This window comes from Neodiprion lecontei, chromosome 2, assembly GCF_021901455.1.
Source record: "Neodiprion lecontei isolate iyNeoLeco1 chromosome 2, iyNeoLeco1.1, whole genome shotgun sequence".
NCBI lineage: Eukaryota > Metazoa > Arthropoda > Insecta > Hymenoptera > Diprionidae > Neodiprion > Neodiprion lecontei.
This window is the reverse complement of record NC_060261.1, coordinates 12288160-12302702: the sequence shown is the minus strand read 5'-3', so window position 1 is coordinate 12302702 and position 14543 is coordinate 12288160. Positions and strand designations below refer to the sequence as shown.

The following is a 14543-nucleotide window of genomic DNA, read 5'->3' as shown; positions in this document are numbered from 1 at the left end:
GAAGAACCGTTGCAATTTAGATCAAAATCATAAAAATTCGTTGCTTCGTTCTCGAAATATCATTGGAGAAAAAATTCATCAAAAATATAACCTAGTCATGCAGAGAATCAACTAATTTTTTATATTAAAAAAGCCTGAGCGATTTCTTACCTTATCGTTCCGTTCGCAGAGAAACTTGAGTCTCTGCGCTTTTTTATGCATGAAGACCCCGTCGAGATGACCGCTTTCTACACTCCTAATTTCAATCGCCTTATTTCCCCAGCCCATAATTTGACCTGTACCGATGTACGCAACACTTGTCGGCATTTCTCCCCACTGCAGGACCATTGTCTTTGCTACTCGGCCATATGTGTTTACATAAACACCCTCGTTATCGTAGCAAAGCAAGAGTTGCATTCCGTTACTATTTGGCAAAGCGACGATGCAGTGTGGGCAGATCGGTCCCTGAGGCTGTGTGAAAGAATCGCGCTTAAGTATGATACAGAAGTTACCGTTCAGACGAAACAATGTCCAAACAAAAGAATTACAAAATAAAACTGATCAAGTGCAGCTCAGGCAAGTCAAATTTAATCAAATTCAGACAATGTCCCATTAATATGGAGAAAAGAAAAAAAAAATACATTTGAGACGTCATAATATTCTGCCTTTTTGTCAATGAAAAAACTGTATGATATATCCAATTTCATTAAATCACAGCTAATTTTGATTCTAAATTGATTACCTGAAAAACACCTGAGCTTGAATTTTTATTGAGATATTATCGAATTGGTGGAAAAAACAATAGGTCTAAAATGAATACAGGGTACATATAATGAACTAATGCTTGATTTCAAAATACCAAACGATTTGTTTATAACTTATTTGCACACAAAATGAGCTATTATTCATTGAAATCGGACTTAGTATACGAATTTAGGATTGATAAAAATCAGTCAATAGTTTAATCTGTCTCAGGTTATTAATTACAGAATTATTTTGATCAAACTTCCAAGGTTTTCAATTGTTTCTGTACCAAATGGATAGGTTTGCGATAAAAGTGATTAGAACTTGATATGAAATCTCGCGGTAGTAGGTAATTCGCCGTTTTCTGAATACAACGAGGCATTTTAATATAACTCACGTGTTTAGGAAGGTAGATATCATAGACTGTTGCAGAATCAAGATCGACTGCATGGAAACCATCGGCACTTCCATAAATGACTTTCAGTCTTGTGCCTTCTTCGACAGTGAGATCGACAAGCAGCGGCCTGTGTGCAAGTTCACCAAAAGACTTGAAAGCCATAAATTTGTGATATGGTTTTGGTGCCCAGGCGTATATTTCTATCGAATCCTTCAACGCGATCACAAGGAACTTTATTCGCTCATATTTAACTATTTTAAAGTGCACTGCTCCCTGCAGATCGCCAACGTTGATCCAACCGTTACGCCGCTCAACTTGCTGTTTAAAACAAGTTCAATAAATAACTGATTAAAAATAAAAGGGCTAAATAACAGATTTGAGATAAAAGAACTGTACTGTCTAAATCAAAGTTAGGAAAGAAGAAATAAAACTTTGAAACAATCTCCAGCAATGTTATTGGTACTGATGATGGTAAATACAGGTAAAACAACACCCTTATCATGAGATAGAAATGATATTGAATAAGTTTGAATAACACAAGCTAAAACATCAACAATCTGAGAAAAAATGCTGTAATTGAAATGTTTGAAATTATTCGTTTTTGTTCTAATTCTAAAGTTTTTGGGCTCATTTTGTTCGACGTTGAGATTTCCAGAGTTCACCGAAAATTTTTTTTTTACAACCAGTCATCTGCAGAATGGATAAAAATATATTTATATAGGTACAGTAGAACAGAGTTTCCACAATAACTACAACCGCGTGTTATAACTATATAAAAATATAAATTGTCTTGAATGATTTCTTGGTACCTGACCATCAAGCAAAAGAAACCCAAAAAAATTAGTATCGTATTGAAAACACCAGACTTTGACCATTTTCAACATTCTAAGTATAAAACCTGTTCTCAAGTTATTGATATCTTCGCTTGTATTATTCGAATTCGCTAAGATTCGTTTCTATTAATAGAAGGTACATTGTCTCATTCCTGTTCACTATCGTTGGCGCAAATAACATTGTTGGTGATTTTTAAAACAGTTTCTTCTCTTTTCCTACCTTTCGATTCAAATGGGGGAATGCATTCGATCTTAATATAAGGCCATGGAATGGTCAACTTACATCGCTATGCCCATCCGTGCGTAGGATTTTGCTCTTGAGCCAAGAGAGGTAGTAAACTCTGACTCTGTTCTTCTTGCCGCTGATCGTGACTAATATATTCTGCCCTTCCAATACCTCCATCTGTTGAAATCTTCTTCGGTTAATCAATTGATAAACTTTACCTTGTCCACTCCTGTCCAACAGCATCAAACCATTTTCTGTACCGATGAGCAAGTTAACACCTGTGACAATAACTTCGGGATTAAAAATTTCATAGGATCAGAAGTAACAAATGGAGACGATTACGTACCCCACAATGCAGCGCAGAGAATCTCACTGTTGAACCTTTTTTTGTACTTCCGTATTTCCGGTGTGTCGGAAGCTAAGTCATGGCTGGTTGGTGTGACGTTAACGTTCACATGGGACTCTCTTCTCGTCGAACCAGCATTGAATCCAAAAGTCAGGAATGATTTCTGTTTCTGCTGGAGTACATTTGGAGGGAGATTAACGGCCTGGCGGTACTGCAACAGAGATACAATCCTATGATTCCTGGAATATCGGACGGACATTTTCACATTTCATTTTCAAGTACAGTGGATTAATTTTCACTATCGTATTGTACACATGTTTATTCCTATTTCGTTTTTATCATGAAAGATGATATTAATTGGATAAGTAAGCTGTTTACAAGATTGAAGAGCATCTGATTCTTTACGTATAAAGACGCGTAACTTGAAACTTAGGTGATCTGTGAAAAATGCGCGTAAACAACTATTCAAAATATCATTTCGAAGCTCGAAGCATCAACTTCAAGATACTACTTGCAGATTTAGTCTCCATCAAGTTTTTTCATACTGGTGTCTCCTTAAAACCACATGTATCGTTTTCTAACTTCAAAGTGCTGCACGGCCACAGTAATTTTTTTTCCCATTTTCAAGAGAAAAAATTGCAAGTGTAGACTGTTTTCTTCAAAAAAAAATTGGATAATATCTGGCATAACTTTTTGTCAACGAGTTATCGACCATTAAACAAAAGCTTGATCCAAAAACTATGATCAAATGTAACGAACAAACTATCGTAAAAAAGTTCTTAAATTAAATAGACCAAAACATCACAAAACTGACGCTTCGAAATGCTTTTTTGTTCAGTCCTTTACACGCACGTTCCGCAAAGTAACGTAATTTTGAAATAAACGAAATTTTTAAGCAAACTGAGTGGCCAGTTTGATTTTGTAAACAGCATATAAAGTTGTGAAAGATTCACAACCATCGAGTGATTTTAGTTTTACACCAAATTTTTTCTTCGAAAATGAACAATTTTGCAGAAAGTTTGTTAACTGTGAGATAAGATTGTCAAAAACATGATTTAAAAAACGTGGAGTAAAATACTGTACAATTCATGAATCCGAATTAATGACTGAAATTAAACCACTATATTGGATACGATAATTAAAAATAGTGTTAGTACAAGTGATACACATGTTGAAGAGAGTAAGATATTTTTTTATGAAGGTATGAAGTGTTCGTCAATGAGCTGATTCTGGTTCTAAATTCTTCTCCTCAGACATACCCATCGGATAGAGCGTGAAAAACTTGTAACTTTTAGTTTCAAATTTGTAAAACTTAGGCCTAATGGATTGAACATAAAATATAACAGTAAAATATGTGGATTAAAAGTATAAATTAAGAGTGTAATCGTAGAATAAAGAAAAGAAAAAGAGAATATCAAATGGTTAGATAAACTTCAATAATAAAAATATTAAGTTGATTTTACCTGCAACGATAAAATGGACAAATAGAGTAAAAAAGCAAAGGTGCGATAATTAGAGGTGAAGCAAATAAGTAAATAAATAATTGGAAAAACCAAATCATAGAATAATAACAATAAATAAAGGCATAAGAGAGAGGAAAAGGTAAAAGTAAAAAATATCCACCACCATTTATTATTTACAGGTCCAACACCAATCACCATTGTTGAAATATATATCAACCGGTTCCCTGAATTTAGACCCGAGTTTTCAGATGTGTAAAAAGAAAGGACACAATTTTCTTGTTAATTTATTCGATACTTGCAGGAAATGATTATCCAGATAATTCAACGCCATTGAGTACATTGTATTAGATACATCAAATTTTCAATATATTTCGGATAATATGTTAGTAAGATTATTTTTTCCTAACGATTATAATCAAGTGTTAGTAGTTATCGTACGGTAGGACTTTTCAGCTAAGTAGGAAATTTGTGTAATTTCTACGCTCTTTACCTTCCCTAACACGAAACTTGATAACAATTGACGGGTTTGATGTGAAAAAAAGTACAAAGGTAAAGATTCTTGGTTTTGAGATGAACATATTCAAACTGAAAATGTCATAATTTTGATCTCGGATTTCTTAACGTTAACAAAAATGCACTCGTACACCTTTTCTACCAACCCCTTGAGTTACAAACCATTTTCTTTGGCAGGGTATGAAAGTGGTTTTTGAATAATTGGAAAAAATCCTTGACTGGGGCCCAAAGAGCAGTGTGTATACATTGTGAACTTTCCAAAATGAATGTAAATCTTCGATTGGTTTGTGGACATCAAAAATTTACTCCTGTTGGCTATATTTCTAAACCGAAACAGCGGGAGTTCCATTTTGTCACGAAGGCACGTGCGTGTTCAAATATTATATACTTAGCTGAAAAGGCCTGTTCTCTCAATTTCAGGGTACCCAATTTAATACTTGAACAGAAATTATAACTACAATTGAGGCAAAAGAAACATTAGGAAGAGATTTGTTCAGGCAACTCTCAGTCGTAGGAAATTTCTGGTAATAACTGATTATGAATGAATCGAAAGAAACGAAAGAGAAAAAAAAAATAGTATCAAGTTAAAGTACTATTAAAGATAGGATTTACACCACGTATGCCTCAGACTCTATAAAACGGGCATGAGTGGAAAGAAAATTTTACGCAAAGTAAATTATTTTTTTTTTTTATAAACGTTACGAATGACGTATGTTAAAGAGTTAATATCATAATTTGTGAACTGATTTTAAGTGTTAGAAATTCCATATTCCATCTACAGTGAAACTAGCAAACCGTTTCCATCTAGGTACAGTACTAAAAGTTATAAATCTCTACACTGAATTCCCAATGAATTTTTATTTCGTGACATAAGACTGAATCGATGTAGATGGATGAATACTTACATTGCAATTAGTATTGGGATTGGGGTGGTCAGTACAGGGCCCTGCCCTTCGAGTTAGAGCTCCCGCGAGACCCACAACACACAACATAATCCTGAATTAGTCACGCTGATACCGGAAAACTGTTTGACCGCTAACTTAAGTTTTAGTCACATGATCAATTTAATACTTCTGAATCTAGCGGGCTCATTTCAAATTCAGTTTACCTTCAAACTCATATTCACTTGACGGTCTTACATACTAGTAAGCTGAAAATCCTTTAAGCCAAAACTTTTTCCAATCGTAAATATCAGTCATATACGGAAATATTTGGCTGCACAATAATCCAAAAGCCAGGTACCTTTTGTCTGCGATCTTCTAGAGAATTGATTTTCTTGCTATAAATTCAAGTAGGTGGGAGGGATACGTTTTTTCAAATATCTCGTGAACCGTGCATCGTTCGACAAAAACAGTAGGGATAGTTTTCGTAGATAATAAAATTCTCTACAACTTTTATCGGAAACTTTTTTTCTGAATAGTGCATAAGTTTTAATTTATAGTACCTCAAATTTAAAGTATCAATTTTATGGAAAAAAAACTTGAAATAAAGTTTACTGGAAATTTGATGTTCTACAAATTTTTTCATCGCCATTGTCAGTACTATTTCATCAACCGTTAACTACACATTTAGCAATAACGATGTTGGAAAGTTTGCTGCGCTATAAATATAAATCTATCCACTATACAGAAAAAAGTTCTCTACAACAGTTGTAGAGAATTTTATTACCTACAAGAAAGATGCGTAACGTATTTGTTGTACCATGCATGGTTCATGAGATATTTAATAAAACGTATTTTCCAAAATGGCGGCTGAAGCTTAACAAGCCCTCTGTTTCGCCAACTTAAATTTACATTCAGGGGACACCCCCAAACATTTTCCAATAAGAAAATCAAATTTGTAGAAAATTGCATTATGAACCTACTTTTTTTTTGCTCTGGCTCGTGGACAATAATTACAGAACGATAGCAATAAAACGGGAACATAATTTTTTTTCTCCGAATTTACATGACATTCCTAGCAAAGCGTTTATTACAAGAAGCATAGATTTGATGTTTTTTTTTTCTTTGCATTGTAAGTTGGAAAAATCTCGGCGTTATTACCCATTCAAATACCATGTCTCGGTAGAAAATAGAGATATCTGGCAATTAAATGGAATTACATTTAGAAGAATCGCTTACTGAACAAAAATAACTCACTTCATTTTATAGATACAATCTATTTACTAAAAAAAGACTGACTAAAGTTGTTTCCATAAAGCGACGTTACTTTCTTTCCTGACAAACATGAATTACCGACGAAACAAATTTTTTAAGTCAATCAGGACAGAGGCACGGCATCAAATTTCATTCTCACATTCAATCACTTGTGGAGAAAAAAACAAAATGGTTGAATATCGAGTAGAATTGTGTTCGTTAAAGCTTTACTCATGGGCAACAGGTTACTTTAGAAAACCGTGTTTTTTGTGATTGCCGATTCGAGCTCTGTGCTCAACTATCGGTTTTAATAAAAGAATTTATCAATCAATTCCCTTCATGATGAATTACTCGGATCTTGAAATGTACTTGAATAAAACTGAAGATCTGTGTGGCTTTTGACCTAGCAACTTGTTTGAATGCATCGTTAGATGCCGCTGAATTATTTATCTTCAATCAGTGCAGTTCATTTTTGAGAGTCTTAATTTATGTTCCACTGCGATAATTTCTTCCATTAAATTGAATAAACTTATGTACATGTATTATAATGTGGCGTATGGTATAAAAGGAAATTGAAAAGTCCAGATCAAAAACCACATCATCATTCGAAGCGAAACAAGAAACATCTGAGTCTCGGAGACACAGTTATATGACGTTGAGCAATAAAATAGCTGAAAGCATCAAATTTGACGGAGTCACGTTGAACCTCAGAAAGAGAGGGAGACAAAAAGAGTGACAAAAGAAAAAAAATCCACACGATACACAGCAGTAAGCCTTCGGACATAGAATTCGTAGAAAAATAACGTATAATTGGTGTTGTAATAATAATAAAATATCGTTGTTTGAATAGAGATTGTATTTGTGTGCCTGACCTCCTCACTAGTCGATTTGTCTTGTCGTTGACCGGGGGATGAAGTTAGAAGATCCGGTAGAACAGAGCTTGGTCTTGACCCAGGGGAAGAGTCTGACCTCTGGAACTCACCTCCTCGTCTCTCTCCTTCCCGACTCTGCAAACCAGCCAGTGTCCAATGACGTTTAAGTCGTGAGAAAGAATATTACCGTTGTTGTAAACTAATCAAGGCTTGAATTCATAGCACCAAAGACTTTCAGTAGTACATATTTTTTTTTTTTTTCTTTTTTTCTTTAATTCAAGGATCTCAGCAAATTGCCACATTTTTTCTTGTCGCACTTTGAAATTACAATATAAAAGAGATTCTGGTGAAACTACAAATCGTCTGAAGATATTGTAGCAAGTAAACTTAATTCAAGGCTTGATGAACGTCACGATTTTACTGGATAAACGATAAATGAAAAGAGATCTGAGCATGTATGTGGACATGTTTATATTTACATTTTTTTATTTTATTTTTTAATCACAATAGTGAAGTAAATGGTGGTGAATGAAAGAAATAAGGTGGTGAAAACAAGTAAGCAATGTGAAGGAAAAGTTTGTGGAGAAAAGTGAATAAAATGCAAAAAACTAAAAACAAGAAGAGAACAAAAAAAAAAATAAAAAAACATAAAAAAAATAAAAAATCGCAACACATTATTAAAATTTAAACAAATAACATTAAATAAAAAGCACAGCGTTAAGCGTAACAAATTTCATGTATCATCTAGCCTATAATGTGTGTGTGTGTGTGTGTGTGTATATACACATATATGTTGTGTAAAAAATTTATATTAATCATATAAAGTGGTATTATTCTTAAATATAGTTTAAAAATAAGTGCAACCGGTGAAAAAACAAGACGTAAAATACAAAAACAAAACTCTAATAATCATGCCGATAAGAACAAGAATATAGATTTAATAATTTAATGTAAGAGTAGAACCAAAAAATAAAAATAAGTAAACAAACAACAGACACAAGACATCAGATTCAGACAAAACCTGTATGTACCTATAGCTTAGCCCAACACAACACGTATAAGTAATGACTGAAATTGAACAACAAATACATTAAATCGACGATACATCATCCTTGTAACATGCGCGTAAAGCATACTCTTGACGAAATGCGGCATGCTATAGAGGCAACGAAATATTTCATTCAATCATATAATCTTGTTGGCAGAATTAGCGTAGCGTGGCATTCATTGTCCTCTACATTTAAGCGTGACATGCAACATTTGCTATATCGTCACTTTTTGTGACGACGGTTTAAGTTCCTTTCTCTCTTTCTTTCTTTCCTTTCTTTTTTTCTCGTGTGTTCACAGTGTTTTCACACCGAAACATTTTTTCAACAATTCTTCTTCTCTTCTCCTCACGACGGTCAAATTTTTTTTTTTTTTTTCTGAAATGTTGTCAATTTTACGATGCTCCGTCTAGATTGCACAGGTCATGGTGCCATGCACTGTTATAATCGGTTGGTTTTTAGACTTGTTAGCACAAAACACATTGTTATTCTGTCACATGTTGGTTCTTATCCATCTAAAAGTTTTTTATTACAATTTTTTTTGTTCCCATTTTACATCCAACTCTATGATAGGTGCAGTCTGTTTTTACATGTGTCGATGTGTCTTTTGGCACATTTTATACGCAGGATCTATTATCACGTCTACGTATATGTGAATTATTATTATTATTGTTATTGTTAATCTCTTTTTTTTTTCTATTTCTTTTTAAATAATACACCAATTTATTTTTCTCTTTTGCAATGAAAACTGTTTTCCAACATTAATAGACGCTCTACCGATAAATTTTACTATTTATGTATGATATAATTTAAATAATTCCGTTTAGTAGAATTGATGACAAATTAGAACATTTCAACCTTTGGAGCTACTGAAGATCATCGTTTTACTAACAATTATATAGAAAACTTATTGAAACGCTGATTTGTCGAGTCTGTAGTGAGTGAAACCGATCACGTTTTTTTACAGAGGTCTGTAAACGGATCCAAACTTTATACGAAACACGTGAAAACAGTCTTGAAAAGATTGGTACGAGTCAGGATTTCCATTTATCAAAAACAATAATCACTTCGCACCGTGACTGAATGAAAAAGGAACACAATATTTATTTCGCGGATCAGTCCTTAGATATAAATCTACAGGGTGTCCACATGCCGAATGTGCTCAACATAAATAAATCATCTTTTTGAGATACTCGGTATTTAAGATTATCCTGACAGCTAGACACCCTGAATTCTAGAAAGAAAAAAAAAAAAGACTACATATAATATTCTCCCAAGAAGTTTCATGCTGTTATTCCCACAAAACCAGACGCAAAATCATTACGAGAAATTTAATAGATTTAGACATTTGGTAGAAGACGGTAACTCATTAAAGTACGGTGGCCCCAAAATGGCTGGCTGCATACTCAGCAAAGTCGATGAATTAACTTCACTGAATCTTGACACATTTTGACATACTAAACAGGCCTTTTCAAATTTTAGGTAATTCTTTTATCCAACAAACAAAGGGCATGACTAAATAATGTGAAAAAATTCAAGTAGCGTAAACATGCTAACATCAGAAGCATTTTTGGTTTCTTATAATCTTTCAGACCTTGTCAAATAAAATATGCATATAAAGAACTGTTTGACAAAGCATTTTCAAGTTTGAAGCATCAGCTTCGAGATGTTTTCTGCAGCTTTGATCTAATTACTTCTAGTTTATTCGTTTGTTACGTTTGACAAGTCTTTGGAAGACATTTTCATTCAATGGTAAAAACGCAAAAATAGAAAAAGAAATCCTATGACAATTTCGAAAAAAAAAAAAAAAAATGGTTTTTAAAAAGACAGTCTACACTTTGAGTTGGCTGTATCGGAAATTCTGAATAAAAATTACCGTGCCCTGTGCAAATCATCTACATGAAAACCTAAGAGTCGACTGGTTTTCAAATTTTTTATAGGATCAGTTTGGTAGATAAAAATTGCCCACAATACAAGTTTTTATGCAAATCACTAACTTTAATGAAAACTATGAGAGATCAAAAACATTTTCCTTAATCACCTGTTTATGTAACTTGAATCTTTCCAGATATTTCGGTTTAGCTGTTTGTTCATCAATTAAAATAAAATCTATACAAAATTGAGAAAAATTCTTGATCTGTGAGTCAAAATAAGATAAGATTCACGAAAATGATCTTTTGAATTCTTTTGGGCACACAGCCAAGCCTTTCTGAGGGTAGCAAACGATCACAAAAGGAGAGCAAAATTATTCTAATGACGGGAAGTAATACCGAGGAACCTATGGCTTGCTAAATTTTAAGTTTTAATCAACGCAAGAAGGATATGCCTAAAACTGGAGCGTAGCTGACTAGCCTCTATGCTTTTTACTTGAGACGGCTCATGGCGTATGTTTTTTTCTGGTAGTTGGATTTTTTGTTCCGCAAACTATAACAGGGTGGCCACTCAATTTCTATTTTAAAGCTCACTCACTTTTCCTTGTTTTTCTGACCAACATCGAGGATTTCTCTAACTTCTTGCTTACATATATTACATGTTGCAAAACATTTTCTGTATTTTTAAAGACGTTAAGATTAAACCATTCATAAAGGAGAACAAATGGTTATAAGTACAAGTGGATATGAAGTTTTGTTCTTAAGGATGAACGGACCTGAATCGTATGATAAGGAAAGAATCGAAAACGTTAGTAATGTTATATGCGCCAATAGCGATGAATACGAAGGAAAAAATTGCTTTGAATAACACAAGCTAAATATTAATTATCAAAAAATTCATAATGATTAAAACCCTGGCGGTTTTGAACCAATTTTATGTTTTTGGGCTCATTCTGTTCGCTGAGCAGATGCCCATAATATTATTGATGTACATATGGTATACCGCAGTTACACAAATGTAATTTTATTCACTCTGGAGTGTAACAACTGTTCGTGAAATTTAATTCAGTCAATCTCTGAACAAGCCCAAAAACGTTATAATAAGATCAAATATACAAAAGTAGCAATTTTCAAACCTATTAGTAAATTGCTCATAGCTGGCTTGTGTAACACGAATATGCTCGGATTCACTTCTATGATATAGTAAGAATGTTGATTTATTTTGTGCTCAAACTTCTGATTCAGACACGACATAGCCCATTGATCGCAGCAAGTGAGAAAGGAACTTGAAAAAACTTTTGAACGAGCGAGAAAAATGATGAACAGCTAGTTTTAAATATTAATGTTGTTTGAAGAATTGAAAGGTCGCATTGAACACAATATTTCGCTGAACTTGAAAGAGATAAACTTCGAGTATCTGCGTTAAGTATTTCCTGATCTATACAAAAATCCCTGTTATTTTTTTTATTTTATTTTTTTATACCAAACCGAAATCTTTCCCAACATTTCCCGTTTTTCCAGGTATTCCATGTTTTCCAGACAAGTGGCCACCCTGCACGAAGGATGGATGAGGGTAAGGTGTTTCGGTTAGGCTGTGGCTTGGGGACTGACCTGGATGACAGGGCTGTATTCGCTAGCGGTGGTGCTGGCAGTAGATTTAATCGTGCCAGTATCGGAGGTGTCCAGCGGTCTAGAACTGCGCCTTCTCACTTTGTCAGCTTCTCGGGAAAATCTAACTTCAACGTCAAGTCTCCTGGCCTCTAACTGATCTCTCAAGTCTTGTCTGTTTCTGAACACAATTTCACTCTCAGTCTTTTCTCGTCTTGGTCTTTGCAGTCTTTCGCCAAACGAGAAGTCCGTAAGTACTGGTTCACCGGCGCTGCTCTTCTTCCCGGCAATGCCTGCCACGCTTATTTCGCTGCCCCGCCTGTTACCGCTGGCAAATATGCTCGGCTTAGAATCGGACTTTTGCAAATAGGCGGAGTGTCTGGTGGACGGGAAGAAGTCCGAATTTTCCCTCCTGAACGCTCGGCTGAATGGCCCGTTAGCCAGTTTCGAGTCCGACTCTTGGCGTCTGTGAACAGGCTTGGTCTGCTCGAACTTTTTCTGACTTATGTCCAGCCTTTTTAGCGTTCGCTCGCTCGACGACGAGGACCTTTCTTCGCTACTCGACTTTGTAGCCACTTCTTGTTTCATTTTGTCCAGACGTTCATTAAATCCTTGAAAGAACCGCGTAAAATCCCACTCTTTTAATAGCAATTGCTCATCTATTTCCGACCGTCGGTTGTTGTTTCCCAATTTATCGTCCGGTTGATTTAGTTTCTACGTGGGTGATCACAGAAATAACATAAAACATGCATAATATGTGTCTGTGTATGTAACAAATATGAGTCCACCTTTACACTCAGTTTCCAAATTTTACTTGTACATTTTACATCATCAATTTTTCAGACAAAGTCTTCTTATCGCTTGTCGGAAATAAGCATTTTAGACGATATTCTTCAAAAGCAACGTGAAAAAATTTAAAACTATTTATCAAAAAAACTCTGAGTAAATATACGAATTCCGAAAAAATTTAAAAAGGTCGTATAAACTGATTATTTATCGTCGTATTGCACTCAATTCCAAAACACTTTCAACGATTTCATTGGCGACTTTATGAGAAGTTGTCGAATGTTAAAAATTCTGGATTGACACCACTGAATTTCTCAATAAACATTTCTGGAAAATAGCAAATGCTCTAAGAAATTTCAATTTCAGTATTTCCACAAAATTCACCTTGAATTTTATTATATCGATTAAAACTTTGTAAAAATCTTAGAACAATTTGAATAAAATCAGAAATAATCAGAATATATAACAAATTGGGTCAGAATTATTCAGATATTTGTTCCATCATAGTTTGAAATATTTTCCCATCAAAAAATAAACTATATTGAGTAGAAATTCACTGTAATTATTCAAAATCACTTTGAATTTAAAATTCACTTGCTTTGAGCGTTCCAATTAATAATAGTTGAACAAATTTGAGTACATATACTATAAAACACAGCACATCAATATTTTGTTATGAATATTGTTACAGGCAATTTTCATAACGAAGACTTTTTGCGATTGCCTGTAAATCGATTAGCGACATGAAACTTGGAAACCAGTATAACAGCGTACTACCAATATTAAATGAAAACTAATCTAAGTACGTAGTGACAATTGTTACACGTAGGTAGCTATTGCCACATTGGTAATGTAACATTAACAGACGACAATAATGTGATGTGTGTGGGCTCTTTTAAGCACATGTCACGTTGTCTTGTTTGTGAAGCACGATAACCGTGAGACAAAGTGCTACTGACATTGAGATTACACAATTATCAATAACACACACAGCTACAGTATTATTATTATTTATATTATTTATATTACCTTTCTTATTATTGTTATTATTATTATTATTATTATTGTACAAGATGATATATTAACTGATTCGATTCTGAAGATTATTATTATTATTGTTGTTTTTATTGTTGTCTTCTCTTCCATAATATAATATTGATAGTAAACGTTTCCTTAAATATATAAAATAAATGTGAAAGAAAAAGAAACATTAGGCAATTGTTCAGCAAACTTTGTCCCTTTTGGACAAAGTCTGTTTGATAATTGTCAAAACACCTCCAATTATCAGACTGAGACGTGAAGAAAACTGATTTCAGAATTGCAACACCACAGAACATCGCATTTGCTTTGAAAATGGCAAATTTTATTTAAGCGTATCGGTGAAACTTTGCGAGCAGCTGTGACAAAGATGCCAATTATTTCTAAAACTATTGGATATTGGTAATTTGAAATCGTTGTCTGAGTTATTTATATTCCTGGACAATGAGTTTACATCTTACGTTCAAAGTTTTTATAATAGTTTTTGTTGTTTCACAATGGAGAAAACTTAACACGATATTTATTATTCATGCGTTGAAATGTAAACAATAGCGTGACTAGTGAAAATCTTTGTCAGAAACTTTCGGTAAGTTGTACAAATTTACTCAAAATGTTAATTTTTGACAGTTTTGCAGTTTTTGTTAGCAAATCTCTTGACAAATTTTGTATAATTTTTAGGAATTCTG

General features: G+C 33.8%; 1 protein-coding gene across 8 annotated transcripts in view; it reads right to left on the bottom strand.

The window, feature by feature from the left end:
* LOC107223957 (serine/threonine-protein kinase mig-15) overlaps positions 1-14543 on the bottom strand; it is a 38777-nt gene that overhangs the window by 4054 nt on the left and 20180 nt on the right. For 5 of the 8 annotated variants that reach the window (XM_015663830.2, XM_015663832.2, XM_015663834.2 and 2 more), the window contains 6 exons: positions 12037-12747; positions 7509-7643; positions 2526-2736; positions 2237-2457; positions 1121-1438; positions 151-450 (listed from right to left, as the gene is read on the bottom strand). In XM_015663830.2, coding sequence (XP_015519316.1) covers positions 151-450; positions 1121-1438; positions 2237-2457; positions 2526-2736; positions 7509-7643; positions 12037-12747 — 1896 coding nt within the window. The remainder of the gene's footprint in view (positions 1-150; positions 451-1120; positions 1439-2236; positions 2458-2525; positions 2737-7508; positions 7644-12036; positions 12748-14543) is intronic. The other 3 variants (XM_015663833.2, XM_015663835.2, XM_046731555.1) reach the window with 3 other exon arrangements.